Below are 19792 nucleotides of genomic sequence, written 5' to 3'. Positions count from 1 at the left end.
AAACAGCCCCATACCATGAATCTACCACCAACATGTTTGACTGTCGGTATGATGTTATCTAAAAATGCTGTGTTAGTCATCTGACAGATGTAACAGGATGCAAACCTTCTAAAAAGTTCCACTTTTGTCTCGTCATACCGAGAATATTTACCCAAAGGTATTGGAGATCATCTCCTCCATTTGTGGTTAAAGATTCTCACTGTGCTTTACTGGAGTTCCAGAGCCTTAAAATAGCTTTGCAAACCTTTTCAAACTGATAGATGGTAACGACTTACTTTTTTATCTATTCTTCTTCAGATGATAGGCTGTTGCTTGTGATCTTTCTTTACCTACTTCATGTTGTTTGACATGTTCTGTTTATGTTTCTTTATATTTCTGGCACTAATCAGGCTTGGGTGTGTATTATAAAATTAAGTCAGCTTTCACAAGTTGTGGTTAATCACAGGTAATAACAAGGGGGAGATTTTCACATAGGGCCGTAGGGCTGGTTTGTACAGGTCCTTCTCAAAATATTAGCATATTGTGATAAAGTTCATTATTTTCCATAATGTCATGATGAAAATTTAACATTCATATATTTTAGATTCATTGCACACTAACTGAAATATTTCAGGTCTTTTATTGTCTTAATACGGATGATTTTGGCATACAGCTCATGAAAACCCAAAATTCCTATCTCACAAAATTAGCATATTTCATCCGACCAATAAAAGAAAAGTGTTTTTAATACAAAAAACGTCAACCTTCAAATAATCATGTACAGTTATGCACTCAATACTTGGTCGGGAATCCTTTGGCAGAAATGACTGCTTCAATGCGGCGTGGCATGGAGGCAATCAGCCTGTGGCACTGCTGAGGTCTTATGGAGGCCCAGGATGCTTCGATAGCGGCCTTTAGCTCATCCAGAGTGTTGGGTCTTGAGTCTCTCAACGTTCTCTTCACAATATCCCACAGATTCTCTATGGGGTTCAGGTCAGGAGAGTTGGCAGGCCAATTGAGCACAGTGATACCATGGTCAGTAAACCATTTACCAGTGGTTTTGGCACTGTGAGCAGGTGCCAGGTCGTGCTGAAAAATGAAATCTTTATCTCCATAAAGCTTTTCAGCAGATGGAAGCATGAAGTGCTCCAAAATCTCCTGAAAGCTAGCTGCATTGACCCTGCCCTTGATAAAACACAGTGGACCAACACCAGCAGCTGACACGGCACCCCAGACCATCACTGACTGTGGGTACTTGACACTGGACTTCTGGCATTTTGGCATTTCCTTCTCCCCAGTCTTCCTTCAGACTCTGGCACCTTGATTTCCGAATGACATGCAGAATTTGCTTTCATCCGAAAAAAGTACTTTGGACCACTGAGCAACAGTCCAGTACTGCTTCTCTGTAGCCCAGGTCAGGCGCTTCTGCCGCTGTTTCTGGTTCAAAAGTGGCTTGACCTGGAGAATGCGGCACCTGTAGTCCATTTCCTGCACACGCCTGTGCACGGTGGCTCTGGATGTTTCTACTCCAGACTCAGTCCACTGCTTCCGCAGGTCCCCCAAGGTCTGGAATCGGCCCTTCTCCACAATCTTCCTCAGGGTCCGGTCACCTCTTCTCGTTGTGCAGCGTTTTCTGCCACACTTTTTCCTTCCCACAGACTTCCCACTGAGGTGCCTTGATACAGCACTCTGGGAACCGCCTATTCGTTCAGAAATTTCTTTCTGTGTCTTACCCTCTTGCTTGAGGGTGTCAATAGTGGCCTTCTGGACAGCAGTCAGGTCGGCAGTCTTACCCATGATTGGGGTTTTGAGTGATGAACCAGGCTGGGAGTTTTAAAGGCCTCAGGAATCTTTTGCAGGTGTTTAGAGTTAACTCGTTGATTCAGATGATTAGGTTCTTAGCTCGTTTAGAGACCCTTTTAATGATATGCTAATTTTGTGAGATAGGAATTTTGGGTATTCATGAGCTGTATACCAAAATCATCTGTATTAAGACAATAAAAGACCTGAAATATTTCAGTTAGTGTGCAATGAATCTAAAATATATGAATGTTAAATTTTCATCATGACATTATGGAAAATAATGAACTTTATCACAATATGCTAATATTTTGAGAAGGACCTGTATAGCTTTTTGACCTAAACAAATGAAATTTTGGTTATTTTTGTCTGAGATTAAAGTTCCTTTGGATATCCAAAACATTTCATTAAGACAACTACAAAAACAAAAACAGGAGAAATTCAAAAGGGGGAAGATTCCATTGCTCTATGTACTGTATATGATATGTTATTTGTTAGTATTGAGTACATTTTCTCTCCAAGGAGGAGTTTTCTTTCCATGCACCTGCTCAGATACTGCAAATTTCACTCCCGAGGTTGGCCCAGATTACCTATGAAAAACACAGGGGCAAACAGCGTTCATCCAGGCCCGAAGTTTGTTACAGATGGGATGTGAGCTTGACCTGGTTTGTGAAATTTTTCAATGAAATAAATCAGTCGGACAGTCAACAGCAAATTCTGACAGCGAGGGCCGTTTCAAAGGCCAAGGGTAACAGATAGCATATGCTGCATAAATTGTACAGCTCTTTAAGGAAGTCTGGTTACATGGCACAACTCAAGTTTTACTTGGACTGTATTGCAAATCATGATAAATTATGGATGGAGCTCAGCCCATCCTAAAGGATGGATCTAAATCTAAAGATGAAAGTTTTTTCTGAGCTGAATGATTGAAATATTAAGAGTAGGAGACCGTTCTCTTCTAAAACTCACCAATGATGAAAAGTATCTCCACCAAGATGTCGCTGACACTTGGAGGGTTCCTGGCTGCGGAGACACCGTCCTCTCGCATCTCCACAGCGGTAAAGCAGACATTGTAGGGAACAGTGATGGCTACATAGAAGGTGGCCAGAAGGATGAGCCAATCCCAGCCGGCCTTGAATGCACCATAGTGAAGGAGAATGAAGCGGGACGTTTGGACGTCAGCCACCTTATACTCTGGAATTGGGTTAGCATTGGCTCCAAGAACACTCTTCAAACACAGAAGCATGAACAATCGAGACATATTGGGGTTAAACATTGCCGTGTAAACCTTGGAAGTATATACAGGGGTTGGACAATAAAACTGAAACACCTGTCATTTTAGTGTGGGAGGTTTCATGGCTAAATTGGACCAGCCTGGTAGCCAGTCTTCATTGATTGCACATTGCACCAGTAAGAGCAGAGTGTGAAGGTTCAATTAGCAGGGTAAGAGCACAGTTTTGCTCAAAATATTGAAATGCACACAACATTATGGGTGAAATACCAGAGTTCAAAAGAGGACAAATTGTTGGTGCACGTCTTGCTGGCGCATCTGTGACCAAGACAGCAAGTCTTTGTGATGTATCAAGAGCCACGGTATCCAGGGTAATGTCAGCATACCACCAAGAAGGATGAACCACATCCAACAGGATTAACTGTGGACGCAAGAGGAAGCTGTCTGAAAGGGATGTTCGGGTGCTAACCCGTATTGTATCCAAAAAACATAAAACCACGGCTTCCCAAATGACGGCAGAATTATATGTGCACCTCAACTCTCCTGTGTCCACCAGAACTGTCCGTTGGGAGCTCCATAGGGTCAATATACACGGCCGGGCTGCTATAGCCAAACCTTTGGTCACTCATGCCAATGCCAAACGTCGGTTTCAATGGTGCAAGGAGCGCAAATCTTGGGCTGTGGACAATGTGAAACATGTATTGTTCTCTGATGAGTCCACCTTCACTGTTTTCCCCACATCCAGGAGAGTTACGGTGTGGAGAAGCCCCAAAGAAGCATACCACCCAGACTGTTGCATGCCCAGAGTGATGCATGGGGGAGGATCAGTGATGGTTTGGGCTGCCATATCATGGCATTCCCTTGGCCCAATACTTGTGCTAGATGGGCCAAGGACTACCGAACCATTCTTGAGGACCACGTGCATCCAATGGTTCAAACATTGTATCCTGAAGGCAGTGCCGTGTATCAAGATGACAATGCACCAATACACACAGCAAGACTGGTGAAAGATTGGTTTGATGAACATGAAAGTGAAGTTGAACATCTCCCATGGCCTGCACAGTCACCAGATCTAAATATTATTGAGCCACTTTGGGGTGTTTTGGAGGAGCGAGTCAGGAAACGTTTTCCTCCACCAGTATCACGTAGTGACCTGGCCACTATCCTGCAAGAAGAATGGCTTAAAATCCCTCTGACCACTGTGCAGGACTTGTATATGTCATTCCCAAGACGAATTGACGCTGTATTGGCCGCAAAAGGAGGTCCTACACCATACCAATAAATTATTGTGGTCTAAAACCAGGTGTTTCAGTTTCATTGTCCAACCCCTGTACATGGCTCTAAACAGATAAGTACTTGCTTTAATGGGTTGACCCTTCAATCACTACCCACCAAAACCTTTGATCTACATTACCTGGCTAACAACAGCACTAAATACCTATTTCTAAAGCTCCACCAAACACAGTATTTCTCACATTGTTAATTTTCAGCTTGGTCTTGTCCTGTTTCTGTAGATGTCCAGAGAGCTGGTAGAGCACGGCCCGACTGCGCCGGCGCTCCATGTTGCACCCTGGGGGGCGATTGACTTGACGGATCTCTAGGCCCATTTCCTCATCTGAAAATATCCACACAAAATGTTGGTTGACTGTGTTCATGTGCCCAAAATTTTTTCTTTTGTCTGGTTTGGTTTTTAACATCATGTTCCATTTGGAGACTTCAAGAAATCACAGGAAAACTTGGACATTTTTAACTAAATAGTTTGGCCTTTTTGTATACAACCTATTTTATTGACTAAAGGGAGAAAACAGCTAAAAACATCCAATGGGATGCCAAGGAGTGTGCAGCTCCTGCCCTGACTGCAGCTGTGAGGACTGGGACGCCTGTGAATACTTTGGGGTGATGGATTCCCGCTGATTCATATGTTGTTTGTTGAGATGATATATGTTTTCACATCAGACTTTCCACAACTGTCCAGTAACATCAGAAAAAGTTGCTAATTGTTTTTCTGAAAAAGATCCACTAGAGTTCTCTGACACTAGATAAATTTAGCAGGAAGATCGCTAAGTGTGCAACGGTGTGTATGAGGTAAACGTTGAAAGAGAAATCTCACACAAAATGGAACTGGCAGGGTTTATTTAATAAACTATGCTAGCATGTTAAAGCTGGTTTTAGCATGTAACAAAATAAATCTGGTATGATCTTGACAAAAAGTCCTTATAATTAAAAATCAAATGATATACCTGGAAATTAGCAAATACTGTATATGGTTTATTGTTTTTTTTTAAAAAAAAGAGAAAATTTGTGATTTATTGTGATAATGATTAACTATGCAATTGTTTGCTGTTAAGTGGTACAATTGCACTAGATTATGCACCTCTTCTATAATGTGTTTAAAGCTTTATTTTTATAGCACTGTTTGTGTTTTGGGGCAGAATTATACCTAAATACAATGTGATGAATTTTGAATTACTTTTTCTTGTCACTTTTATTATGATCACAATAAATAACAGATATCGTGATACACATTTAAGGCCAAATCGCCCCGTACCATTGGAAAAAATACATTGATCCACATTAGATCCTGATCTGTGATGGGGCTTCCTACTAATTTTAAAGCAGCAATCATATCCTATCTGAATGTAAGGTTTAAGCAATGCTTAACCATGATATAGTTTACCTTACCATTACCTCGAGAAAACAAGCTTTGTTCTGCCGAGATCATGTAATAATCTATTATTACAATGAGGCAATCGTTTTATCTTGAGATAATGAGATGAATAACTATAATGATACATTATAAAATACATTTCTAAGTCTTGCCTCCCTTTACTTCCCCATATTTTTTTCTTAGAAAAAAAACCCGTCAGTTTTAAACAGCACCCCAAAGCTTTCCTTTGTTTTAGTTCCTGCATTTCCAGGCCTTAGCTTGACTTTCAATGTTCTATTTATCAGTCGTTTCTTATACCTGCATTACAAAGGAAGAAATCAGCTCTGTGGCTAAGCAATGCTATCTTCTTACAACCCTCTGCTGCTTTGCAGGGATTAATTACTATGATTGTCAAAGAGCTGAGCAGTTTCTTGCAGGAATGTGTAACTGTTGAATGTGGGGAGAAGGTCTAAGGAGTCATGAGCATTGATAAAAGTTTCACATTTGCATTGCCTGGCCTTTCCTTGAAGGGATTGTGAACCATCCATAACAAATTAATTGCAGCCTCAAACCATCCCGTTTCTTACGGAAACATAAACTTGAATAATATGGGGGAAGAAAAACCTAGAAGAAATCGTTAAAAATCCAGAGTCTGAGACGTTTGAATTTGAAGATCAGTATTTAATGGTGTATACATTCATTATTTAGGTCTCTTTTGAGTATGCATTCTCTTCATTCAGTTTCATTTCCCAGAAAACAAAGCAAAGACACAAACTTACCTTTTATGTTTGCTGCAAGTCCTGTTTTTCCTCTGGACTGTGTTAACATTTTAATGTGTTTATGATACTGGCCTTGCTGCCATCATGCACAAATAATATCATCATTTTGTCATGTTTATTCACTAAAATGGGACAGTAATTGAGCAGTTAGCAGAAGTAAAACTGGACTGACCTCATGAGTCTGAGGATTCACAACAAATGCAAATCACACACCTGGAAGAACAACCCAATAAAACCAGTGCAAACTTTTACCTTTTAAAATGTAATATTCCCTGTTCAAATCCTATACTTCTGAGTTTTATACATACAAATGTATCTCTTCTACTGCTAAAAAAGTAGAAAGGTCTTTTTAGTGACCCCTCTTAGTAAATTAACTTGTTAATAAAACATCAGCTGCAATTTTCCACTGAATCATTTAATGTGAATTATAGTGGAATTGGATTTTCTTTCTCATTTTCTTGCTCACCGGTGTCACCGGCTGCACAGTGGCACAGTTGGTAGCACAGTTGCCTTGCAGCAAGAAGGTCCTTGGTTAGACTCCCAGCCAGGTGTCTTTCTGCATGGAGTTTGCATGTTCTCCCCGTGCATGAGTGGGTTCTCATTGGGTACTCCGGCTTCCTCCCACAGTCCAAAAACATGACCTGTTAGGTTAATTAGTCTCTCTTAATTGGACCCTTAGGTGTGAATGAGTGTGTTCATGGTTGTTTGTCCTGTATGTCTCTGTGTTGCCCTGTGATGGATTGGCGACCTGTCCAGGGTGTAACCTGCCTCTCACCCATAGACTGCTGGAGATAGGCACCAGCTCCCCTGTGAACCACTATGGAACAAGCGGTATAGAAGATGAATGAATGAATGATTTTGTTGCTCACCGGTGTCAGAATCATTGCCATGGTCCAGGTCCTTATTTTCGGTGATATCTTTATGCGACACCAGGAAAAGAACCACCTCGCTCTTCTCATTCTTGATTGGAACTATGTCCAACAGACACCAGAACCTGGAGCCTTTTATTGAAGAAAAGCAAATGGAAAAATGCCAGTTTTTGCAAAAAAGATTCTTTTTATATTGAAGATGATGTGACAGTGCCTTTCCCTCCCTGGTGATGCAGCCTTACCGCTCTTCTTGTACAGAACAATCTCAGTCTTGAACTCCCGGCGCTCATCCAGAGCCTTTTGCATCTGTGAGGTGATGCGGTCACTGGTCTCGCCGCCGTACAGGAATTGACACATGCAGCTCTTCTGCATCAGCTCCCCGCGGGCAAAGCCGGTCAGCTCGCAGAAACCATCGGAGCAGTAGACTATGGGGTAGACAGACTGAACCTGTGCATTTCCCAGAACGAAGTTACTATCTGGGTAGAGGAAAAAAAATGAATGTAACACACAGGAAAGAAAAGGACAGCAGTTAGTGGTACCACAGGGCTGTGAAAGTTATTTCCTCCTACAGTTTTTTGCTGTTTTTATTTTTTTTTCCACACTTAATTGCTTTAGATTGTCAAACTAATTTGCTGTCAGACAAAGGTAACCTAGCTAAAAACAAGAGACAGTTTTCAAATTATGATTTCCATAATTAGGGGAAAAAGCTATCCAAACCAACCTGGCCTGTGTGAAACTATAATTGCTCCTTGAAAAATCAAATTTTTTGGAAATCTGAGTTCAATTTCATTAGTCAGAAATGTAATTACAAACAGACCAGTAGAAACAAGAAATCACTTAAATTGAACCTGTCTGACAACATGAAGTAGACTTAAAGAAGACATTTAGGAACAGATGACAAAAAAATCTTTGTCTGGAAAGGGTTATTATGCCATTTCTAAGGCTTTGGGACTCCAGTGAATCACAGTACGAGCAATTATCCACAAACGGAGAAAACAAGGACCAAGAGTAGCTGTCTTTCCAAAATTACCAAAAGAGTGCATCCAGGAGGCCACAGAAGTACCTAGAACAACATCTAAAGCTCTGCAGGCCCCATCTGCCTCATCTAAGGTCAGAGTTCACGGGTCTACACTAAGTAAGACAGCTAGGCAGAAGTGGCCTAGTGGGAGAGCTCCTAGATGAAAACCACAAAGACCAGTCTCACATTTACCCAAAAAAACATCTTGATGATCTCTAAGACTTTTGGGAAAATATTCTGTGAACTGATGAGACAAAAGTTGAACTTTGAAAAGGCTCGAGTGATCTAACAGACTCATTGTTGTCACAAATGCTTGATAACATTGCCTCGGTGGCAGCAACAAGTTATTTAGGGACCAATTACTTTTACAAATGGAGCCATGTTGGTTTGGATAGCTGAAATGAAATGATTAAAAAACTGTGTTTGGTATCTAAAATAGATAAACCTGTTGAATGATCTGAACCATGTAAATGTGAGAAAAAAAACAGTAGAAATCTGTAAGGGGGTAAATACTTTTTACAACACTGTACGTTTTTCAGAGGAAATATCTGGGTTTCCTTCTGGTTGTTAATAAACAAAGCCAGCTGGATGAATGTGGGGCAAATTTGAAGTGTCTTGTTAAAGATGAATTACGTTACATGCCCAGTCGTTTTCATGCCTCATGATTTATTAAGCCAAGAGGTCTTGACCTACAATTTTCCCAAGATTTCATGCTAATTCACAGAAGGCAATATTTATGCACAGCATCCTTTTCCCCTCTCCCAGTCTCCTTCTGTATTTGGGTCTACGCTCTAGAAAATAGTTCATCTCACTTAGGAGAGAAGTCCTTGAGGAGAATTTAACAAGCTTACTGATTTTCAGTGAACTTCATATCACTTCAACCTTCTTCTCTTTCTCTTATCTGTTTTAGTTCACACCTAACCTGCTATAAAAGCTATAAGCCTCCAGCTATCACAATATTAACAGTGTTCACAAGGTTTCTACAAAGAGTCATGCTATAGATCATTGTGGGCATTTGGAAATTGCCCTTTAAAGGACCCATCATATAATTTTTGTGTGACTGTTCTGGGACCAATAATGGTCCATCTTTTCATTGAAACCTTTATTAAAATCTTTCTTAGTTCTAGTAAGCATTTTACAAGTCGTTTTTTGATCCACCTATTCATTCCCCGCCTTTAAAGTAACTTCTGTTATACAGCACCTTGCATTTATACCCCTTGTCTCTACCACATCTTTGCACATCTAAATCATTAAATTTTTTACCCTTTCTTCTTTGTAAAATAGCTTAAACTAAGATTGGATTAAGAGAGTTTTGACAACATCGGTTTTTAAGTTTTCCCACCATGAGTAAAGAAATTTAGGTGTGGACTTTGACTAGGCCATCCTAACACTTAAATACTGTTTAATCTAAACCATTCCACTGTAGCTTTTGCAGTTTGTTTAGGTCTTTGGCTTTCTTCTCGACTCTCTTCTTCCACAAAGGCTAGATTTCTGGAGTGCATGACAATTAGATATCCTGTCAACAAAATCTCCCACCTGAGCTCTAGATCTTTGCAGCTCCTATAGAGTAATAACAAGCCAGTGACTGCTTCTCTGCCTATGCTCTTCTTACCCAGCATGTCAGTGTAGACAGCCATGTCTTGATATGTTTGAAGTTTAATCACCTTCGGTCCATTTTTGGAGGATTTTGCATGAGTTTCAGTGCAAAGGAGCTGTTAATCCTGCAGCATACATTTTGGACAATTTTATGCTCTCAGCTCTGTGGGAATTGTTTGGGGATGGTCCCTTCAGTTCCAACAAAACGGTCATTGGCGTTTTTCTGATATAGACAGAATAACTCACAGCGCAGGGAGGCTAATGTCTGGGAACAATGCAAGCACTGGTGGGAGAAAAACACTGTCTGGTAGTTGGGCCTAAACCTTTTTTTCTATTGTTTGTGAATCAACATACTCTTCTGAGTACTTGCGCTTTGGAGTTGTGTTTTTGGAGGTGAAAACAAATGCAGGAGGGCACAGCGGTTGATCTGTCATATTCTTTGTTTTAGCTTATCAAAATAAGCTGTCTACATGTCAAACCTTGCAGTTACTAATAAGTATTTTTGCTTAGTTTCACATGAATGCTGTGTTAAGTTTGCTGTTGCTTGTGCCTCAGCTAGGAGGGTGTAATGTCAATGTATTTTGGTTCATCGTGCTGACAATATTAAAGATTAAAGTTGAAGTTAGTATCTGATTCAAGATTCACATTAATATTATTTATGAGCTATTTGTCTAGTGTTATTTAAGCAAGCTGAACTACACTCGTAATACTACAAATTGTATTGGATTGTTTTACACTAAGCAGATTCTTTACTACATAGTTGAAGATTATAAAAACTGCAATCTATTTCTGAAAAAAGATGCATTTTTCATGCTGTTTTAGCACCAGGATCTGCTCATGTTGAGACCAGCACAAGTACAGACTTGTCCCACCTGGACTAATTTGTTGTTGTTTAAAAGAACACAGGATCGATTTATGAAACCTATTTGTGAAAAAAGCTAACAAAAACATTTAAGATACTTAATTTTCTTAACAATGTGTTTAATCTGTTTGCATACCCAGGAGATTGTGGGATCAGAAAGAAGGGTTTGCCAGGACCACTACTGACCACTGTGCAGCAGCACACAAAGCAGGGTCTATAAACAGACGGACAAATGAGTTTTGTGTGGGAGAACCTGCTCAGAAGCACTGACCTCAACCTGATGCAACACTTTAGGGATGAATTCAAGCACAGATTGTGAGCCGGGCCTTCTCGTCCAACGTCAGTGCCTAGCCTCACAAATGCTCTCCAGGAAGAATGGTCCAATATTCCCCTAAAAACACTAAACCTCGTTGACAGCCTTTCCAGCAGGGTGGAATCTGTTACAGCTGCAAATGGTGGGCCAACCCAAACTTCAAACCTATGTAATTAGAAAGGGCTTTCATTAAAACTTTTAAGTGTATAAAATCAAATTACCCAGCACTTTTGGTAGTATAGTGACTATGGACCGTTTGGACATTATTTAGACATAATTATGAGATCAATTTCAAACTTTAATAAATAGAGCATTTCCCATACAGTCAGGTGTCAAAGTGCTTTGCAGAGGTTAAAAACTGAAGGACAGACATTTAATTGTTGGACCCACACACACAAATTAACAAAATGATCAAATCAAAACACAAAGAGATAAAAAAGTAACTATTGATAATAAAACAATGTCGAAGAAAAGTTTGAGGAATGAGTCAGTTGTAGAGGATGATGAACTGTGGAAATTGTATTGTGTAGCTTAGCGGGAAACTAGAAAGATAAAATGAATAAATGGAAGAAGATGTCAAGACTAGCTGGAGAAGCGAGTTTGCTAAAAATCATGAGTATCCATAACTTTCCAAATTCAAAGTTGTATAATACTGCTGGATATGAGATCTGAAAACCCATTATCACCTAAAATTCTTCTAGAAATATTTACAGCTTTGTTGAGAGTAATGTTGACATGTTGAGCTAATTGGGAAGTTTTAGATGGGAAATATTTATCCACAATCAGGAAACTCCTGCACTTGTTTGTTTTGACAGAAGTTTTCTTTTAGTTCTGGAGGAACACCTTTTTGTACAGTGAAAGATCTGCAGCTGATTGTGAATTAAAATGATTACATACTTGTAAACAACCATAGAGTTATCAGGCAGTGATAAAAGCTGTAGTTCCGACAAATGATTTGACAGACTAAGGTATGAGAACAATCTTGACTAAGCAGTAATGGAATGTAGAGAGTTATAGCAAATGACTCACACAGCCAAGGCATTCATTCAAGTGAGATAATTAAAGTCCTAACATAAATGAATCTGGAAGACTGGAGCTCTCACTTTGAAGAATGTGAACAATAAAAAGACATGGAGAAAAGGCAAGAAAATGATGGACTCAGAAGGATGGACAGAGCAGGGGATCAGCAGAGACGATGAAGACACAGCATGAAGATGAACTGCAGATAATGAAATTTAATGATTTGTATGTTAACAAAGAATGTCTGACCTAATCTAAACATCAATCTGATAAACAGCCTCTTGGTGCAGAAGGGAGCACATAGCCAAGGAGGAAATACTTGTAAATTAGAATTGGCAACAAGCATTATAATGTTAATGCTGTCTTTAAATTGGTATGTTTCTAATTAGGATAACGATTTCAGTGTAGGAACCCAAATTCATGGACTGTTTTAGAAATTTCAAATGTGAAAAAATATGATTGTATTTAATAGTAAAGGAAAAAGAAAGACAGTTGAAGACTTGCAACCAAGTTGTTTTTAAATATAAATGTAGGGTAGACAGCATTAGGTAGAGGACGTTTTATGACAAGTTACTTTCCAAATTTAGATTTTTATAGATAAGTTTGATGAATAGACTAGAAAAGATAAGAAACCTCTTGCCACATTTCAGTCTTCAAACATAAAGATATAAAATTCAAATTTTTTGTGAAGAATCAACAACAAGTGGAACACAATCGTGAAGTGGAATGAAATTTATTGGATGTGTCAAACTTGTTTAACAAATAAAAAACTTCTGATGATAAATAGAATCCACCTGTGTGTAATTAAGTCTCCGTATAAATTTACCTGCTCTGTGATAGTCTCAGGGTTCTGTTCAAAGCGCAGAGAGCATCATGAAGACCAAGGAACACACCAGGCAGGTCCGAGATACTGTTGTGGAGAAGTTTAAAGCCGGATTTGGATACAAAAAGATTTCCCGAGCTTTAAACATCCCAAGGAGCACTGTGCAAGCAATCATGTTGAAATGGAAGGAGTATCAGACCACTGCAAATCTACCAAGACCCGTCTGTCCCTCTAAACTTTCATCTCGAACAAGGAGAAGAGATGCAGCCAAGAGGCCCATGATCACTCTGGATGAACTGCAGAGATCTACAGCTGAGGTGGGAGAGTCTGTCCATAGGACAACAATCAGTCGTACACTGCACAAATCTGGCCTTTATGGAAGAGTGGCAAGAAGAAATCCATTTCTCAAAGATATCCATAAAAAGTCTTGTTTAAAGTTTGCCACAAGCCACCTGGGAGACACACCAAACATGTGGAAGAAGGTGCTCTGGTCAGATGAAACCAAAATCAAACTGTTTGGCCACAATGCAAAATGATATGTTTGGCATAAAAGCAACACAGCTCATCACCCTGAACACACCATCCCCACTGTCAAACATGGTGGTGGCAGCATCATGGTTTGGGCCTGGTTTTAGTCAGCAGGGACATGGAAGATGGTCAAAATTGATGGGAAGATGGATGGGGCCAAATACAGGACCATTCTGGAAGAAAACCTGTTGGAGTCTGCAAGAGACCTGAGACTGGGATGGAGATTTATCTTCCAACAAGACAATGATCCAAAACATAAAGCCAAATCTACAATGGAATGGTTCACAAATAAATGTATCCAGGTGTTGGAATGGCCAAGTCAAAGTCCAGACCTGAATCCAATCGAGAATCTGTGGAAAGAGCTGCTGTTCACGAACGCTCTCCATCCAACCTCACTGAGCTCCAGCTGTTTTGCAAGGAAGAATGGGCAAGAATTTCAGTCTCTCGATGTGCAAAACTGATAGAGACAAACCCCAAGAGACTTGCAGCTGTAATTGCAGCAAAGGGTGGCGCTACAAAATATTAACGCAAGGGGGCTGAATAATATTGCACGCTCAACTTTTCAGTTTTTTGTTTGTTAAAAAAGTTTGACACATCCAATAAATTTCATTCCACTTCACGATTGTGTCCCACTTGTTGTTGATTCTTCACAAAAAATTTGAATTTTATATCTTTATGTTTGAAGCCTGAAATGTGGCAAGAGGTTAAAAAGTTCAAGGGGGCCGGGTGCTTTCGCAAGGCACTGTATATGGTACCCAGTTATCTCCATTTGAACAAAAACCGAGGCTGAATGTACTGTAGTGCACCAAAACATGTCAGATTTGACTTGTAATCTGTTAACAGCTTCAAAATGTACTCTGGCCAAACTGACCTCTCATTCCTCTGACATCTGCAAAATATTAATAGTTTTAAATCAACAACTATGCTCAAAACCATTTTTTTTTTTTTTTATGTGTTAATATATGTCAAAGTTTCTCCCTTATAATGTTTTTTTACAGAAATGACCCATAATTTGCTGTTACATTAAACAGTGATTAATCTCTTACAATCTAAATGGGGAAATGTAAGTGTATTCATGGAATGATTGCATATTTAAAAACCGAAATGTTTTTGTTCGCTCTTATAATAAGTAATGTCATTTGAAAAAGAAAAAACAGAATCAAGGTTTTTTATTGGATGTCCAACATGACATAGCTTTCTTGTTACCTCAAGTCCAACTCTGATTGGTTGCTCAGCCCTTCATGACAACTCCTCTCTCAGACACTCACTCATTCTTTAAAACATGCTACAAGTTAGCTCCCTGATAAAGACAATTTCAGATTTAGATTGAGCCTGATAAAATAAATAATAAGACTGACTGATTTATTAACATTAATATGATTTGGCTTCACTTATGTAGCCAGTGCAGACTGCTAAAGTATTCACCAGTAAGGGCATGCTTAGATAAACCTGAATTCCTACCACCAAGCTTTTATATTTTATTCAGTCTGGGATAAATTATGACTATGAGTTATCCTTAGCCTTTAGGAAAAACTGATATGAAGATGTTACAGCAGATGAGATGTTGACTGCTAATAGCCTCTCCACAGAAACTCACTTGAAAGGATCTGAACTGTCCTATTAAGATTCACCAGGTAAAAGGGTTAAACTTTTATTTTTTTATATTCTATATAAATTCTTAAGGCAGTGTTGGCTGCAGAATGGCTCAGAATCAACCAGTCAAACTGTGATCTTTATGCTTCTCCATTAAGGGCATATTCACCACATGAGAAATAAAGTTTGAGCATTTTTCATGGCTTTAATAAACTTTTAATATTTTTTGGGAGCTTCTTTTTACTGTTCTGGTCTCATTGATATACTGCTGATCTCCAAGCAATGGAGGAACTTGGTGCAGAATGCAAAGCGTAGTTGCTCAAACTGAGTCAGACGGATTTACACCGACAAAAGCGAGAGGGTTGTCATTTCCACCAGGTGTGCTAAACAGACGTCGAAAGGCTGTAACATTGTCTGATTGTTCAAGAGGCTGTGATGAAGCAGGGGGCAGAGGATCTCTGTGATTTTGAGGCATAAGTATGAAGAAGCCAGAGACTTTGAGTGTGACAGAGTATAATAAGATTGGATGAATCATTTTGCAATGAAAAATAATATCTTGTGCTTTTGGGATGATTAACTGGCAGAAAAGAGGAACATTTTATTTTGTTTTTAAAGTAGCCCAATCTTTGTTTGAATAGTGGCTTTAAATCACCGGTTTTCGTTTTTATTCTTTAGAATATTGCCAATCTTTGTATTAGATTAATGGAAGAACCAAGTATGGTCATCCATATGAGATTACTGAGGATGTTGCTTTATACTAAGCTTTCGTGCTCAAGTTCATTGTCATATTAGAACAGAAAATTAGTATTATCTTTTTGTTTAAAGCCAAGCACCAAATAGTCCTTTAAGAGATGGTTCAGATTTTTCACAGTGGGGTTCTCTTGACGCATTATGGGCAATAAAGTATCTTACCTGTAGTATCTTAGTGTCTTTACTTTGATACAACAAAAATTGGACTGCTTGCAGACAGCTTATAGGGGGCTTGTACCTCCAAGCTAATGTGGACTTCTGCCACATTAAAAAAATTCTCCAATGCTAAAAATGTTTTTTTTTTCTCCAAAAAGCCATACTTCCAGGTTCAAATATTCATATTTTTTAGTTGACCTTTTGACCTTCATTATCTACAGCCCCCTCTACTAATTTTGGCACCCCTGTTAAAAGTTATGAGAAAAAGCTTTAAAGTAAATTGCTGTAATGGAGACTTAAGCCCCATTTGCAAATATATATAGGCAGATTATGATAGGAAAGAAGTAGCTGACATTCATGCATCTGATCAGGATGACTACTGGGCATCACTTTTTTCAGGTTCCCAGGCATGTCTCACTAGAAGAAGACCCAGAACTCACTGGAAGAACCACATATCCCTTCTGGTGTATCTGAAAAAAATCAGTTGTACTCATTTTACATCATGACTTGAAAGCATTTCTGCAATGTTTGTATAAATTTGGACTATGCTACGAGGTTTTCAAAGCTTTTTTATACTAATCTGAAAAGTGTGGCATGCATTTATATTCTGTCCCCTGAGTCAACACTTTGTAGAACCACCTTTTACAAGGTTTACAACTGCACGTTTTTTGAGGTGTCTCAACCAGGTTTGCACATATAGAAACTGCAACCACCATGTTTCATTATGGGGTTAGGGTTTCAAGGGTGATGTTATTTTCCACCATACATACAGTAGCATTTTGCAAGTTGTCCAAAACATTAAATTGTAATCTTACCAGAACCCGGTCTTCCACATGGTTGCTATGTCTAACTGCATCTCTTGTTCCAAACTTTAGGACTCTTTAATAGTTTTTGTCCTTAAATTTTCCTCTCAGGTGTTGATCCCTGCAGCTGTGTTATTTAGAGGTTTCAGAATAAATTAGGCTAAATACAAATGAAATACCAACTTTTTTAGATTTTTTTTGAAAAAGGATCTAAAACAATGCATCGTTTTCTTTTTCATCTAAAAAATATGCATTACCATGTGTTGATCTGCCATGTGAAATCCTAAAAAAATACATTCAAACTTGTGGGTAATATGTGAAAATATGATTTTGCAATACACTGTACGAACTCAACACTACTTTTTTCGGTCCTGCTCCAATAAATACAACAACACCCTATATTACTTAACCGCAACTTTGCACCTGAATGTGTTAAATGGTTTTTCTTCTACACACGTACGTTGATCACCCTCTTTATCACACAAATGTTTTTTTCAACTACACTGTGATCTGGTTACGCTTTCTGTTTCATTATTTTCTTCCTGGCGTTTGGTCCTGATCATTTTTCCCGTTTTTCATTCAGCGTCTGCTCACTCCATAGGCACTAGGCAGGCCTGTCACATCCCCGCTGCAATCCAGGTGTAATAATGTATGATATGAACTCCAAACCCACTCACGCTCAGCCCCTGAGCAGCTTAGGAAACCCCAATAAACCCTGTTATTTAGAACTCTAGCAGTGACAGCCCTGCATGAAACGCTCACAGTCGAGACAAACAAACACAAAAGACTTTTGTCAAAAAACAGCTCATTTTCATTTTAGTGTAATCCAAAAATAACCCTCTCCTTCTTACCACATCTAACATTTTCATGCCTTGGTTACATATTTTGAAGCAGTTAAATTAAACCTCTCTTGTATTTAATAACTTAAAAAAAAGGTCTTGGTCTCTCCTTTTGTATACAGGCATACTGTATGACCACCTAATACAAGAGTACAATCAATGCAAATAACTAGTTGCAGGTGCATATTAATGAATTAGAATTGAAGTTTGGAAGTGGGAACATCATGATTCAGCACATGGTGCTCTAAAGTAATCAAAAGTTCACTTATTTCAGTAACTAAAAAAAACGTTATATGGTTCATCACACTCAGAGGGATTTCCATTCCTATTAGTGCTTATAGCAGATGAAAAAATAAAATTCACTTTCTCTGAAAATTACACCTACACCAATAAAAAAGATTTTTGAAATACAGAAATGTTATGTTAGGCCCTCCACAAGGAGGGTAAGCTACAAAAGGTCACTGCTAAAAGAAGCTGACTGTTAACAGTGTTTTAGTCAAGCATATGAACGGAAAATATAGTGGAAGGAAAAAGTGTGGTAGAAAAACTGCACAAGCAACATTGATAATTGCAGCCTTGGGGGGATTATGAAGCATTCAGGAGTTTAAAGGAGATTTACTTTGGATGGACTGCAGCTGGAGTCAGAGCTGCAGGAGCCCCGCACAGAAACATATCCAGGATATGAGCTACAGCTGTTGCATTCCTTTTGTTAAGCCACTCCTGAATAAAAGACAAATATTCTCACATATGCTAGGGGGAAAAAGGACTGTTGCCCAGTGGTCAAAACTCTTTTCACAGGAAAACAAATTTGTAATTTTGCTTGGAAATAAAGTTTCCAGAGTCTGGAGGAGAAGTTGCTTGAGGTCCACAGTCAGTGATATTTGGTGAGCAATGTCATTTGCAGGTGTTGGTGCACTGTTCCCCTCCTTACATCTGGAGTAAAAATAAAACAGCATTTTAACAAAGGAATGTCATAACAACAATTAAGCATAGGAGTGGTAGTCCGGTGATTTGGTGCTGCTTCTCTGCTTTAGGACCTGGATGACCTACTGTAATTAATGAAACCATTCAGTCTGCTCTCTGCCAGAACATCCTGCAGGAGAATATCTGGCCATCAGTGTGTGACATTAAATTCAAGCTAACTGGGTTATGCAACAGGATAATGATTCAAAACACACCTGCTGGTTCATCTCTAAACAGGTTCTTCATGCTTAAAAACCCTCCAATGTGGCTGAATTACAAGTATAATGCAAAGCAGAGTGGGGCTAAAATTCCTCCACAGTGATGTAAAACACATATTGCAATTCATTACAAAAAACTTGACGGGCAGTTGTTTCACTTCCTCTATTTCATTTATGATATTTTTTTAAGGAATAGATTCCCTTAGGGTTTTTAAGCAATAGTAAAACATTCCTCTTGGTTCTACGAATGGTAACAAGAGATGGGTCCATCCTCAGAGCTCTGTCTCTAATGCATGATCTACACAGGCACATGAAACCTATGTGTTCATCTTGTTTGGTTGCCCTGGGTTGCATCATGCACATAGGAAGAGAGTTCTCCAGTGATATTTCCTTTTCTGTTATCTCAAACATCCACAATGCACAGAAATGTAGCACATCAGATGATTCTGGATGTTTAAAAGAGATGGCAGTGCACCCGCAGCATGACACAGTTTGAAAATGATGCTGCAGTTTAGCTGCATTGGGACTGTGAGCTTCTGAATTTTAAGTCCTAACTATCAAACGTATGTTGATTTCATTAAGGACAGTTCTGATTGTTTATTATTTCATCTATTGAGCACTTGAGCAGGCCTTCGTACCAGGTGAGAGTCAAAGACGGCTTTTGTCGTTCCTATGGCAAAAAGTGCTCGTCAGAGTTATGTTATGTGTTTATATTAGATATTTAGAAATCTATTCTGAACTGGGCTTCAGGTGGGGCTTGTTGACGAAACCAATTGCTAGAAATCTGAGCTCTTTGTACCGCAAGGTGGGAAATGTCTCAATGTCAAGTGTTTGGTGGTGATAACTTTGATGCTGATGAATTTATTTCAATCTATGTTGTCAAAACAAAGCACTAACCCTTCCCTATGAGATAACTGCTGCTGATATTAGCTCAAACTGTGTGTCAGTTTAGTTGTGTTGCTCATCTCTTATTTTGGAAATGAGAAAGCAGCTGTTTCCCCTGAC

The 19792-nt window shown here is 39.1% G+C and overlaps 1 protein-coding gene across 1 annotated transcript in view; it reads right to left on the bottom strand.

Annotated features, from left to right (window-relative positions):
- The window catches only part of LOC124861905 (potassium voltage-gated channel subfamily H member 8-like), a 73592-nt gene that overhangs the window by 41658 nt on the left and 12142 nt on the right, over positions 1–19792 (bottom strand). Inside the window, exons 2-5 of the mRNA XM_047355872.1 lie at positions 7548–7781; positions 7306–7437; positions 4486–4625; positions 2749–3007 (exon numbers count right to left, since the gene is read on the bottom strand). Of these exons, the coding sequence (XP_047211828.1) occupies positions 2749–3007; positions 4486–4625; positions 7306–7437; positions 7548–7781 (765 nt within the window). The remainder of the gene's footprint in view (positions 1–2748; positions 3008–4485; positions 4626–7305; positions 7438–7547; positions 7782–19792) is intronic.

Source organism: Girardinichthys multiradiatus, chromosome 24, assembly GCF_021462225.1.
Source record: "Girardinichthys multiradiatus isolate DD_20200921_A chromosome 24, DD_fGirMul_XY1, whole genome shotgun sequence".
NCBI lineage: Eukaryota > Metazoa > Chordata > Actinopteri > Cyprinodontiformes > Goodeidae > Girardinichthys > Girardinichthys multiradiatus.
Note: the sequence above shows the minus strand (reverse complement) of the source record. Positions and strands in the feature narration are given on the sequence as shown.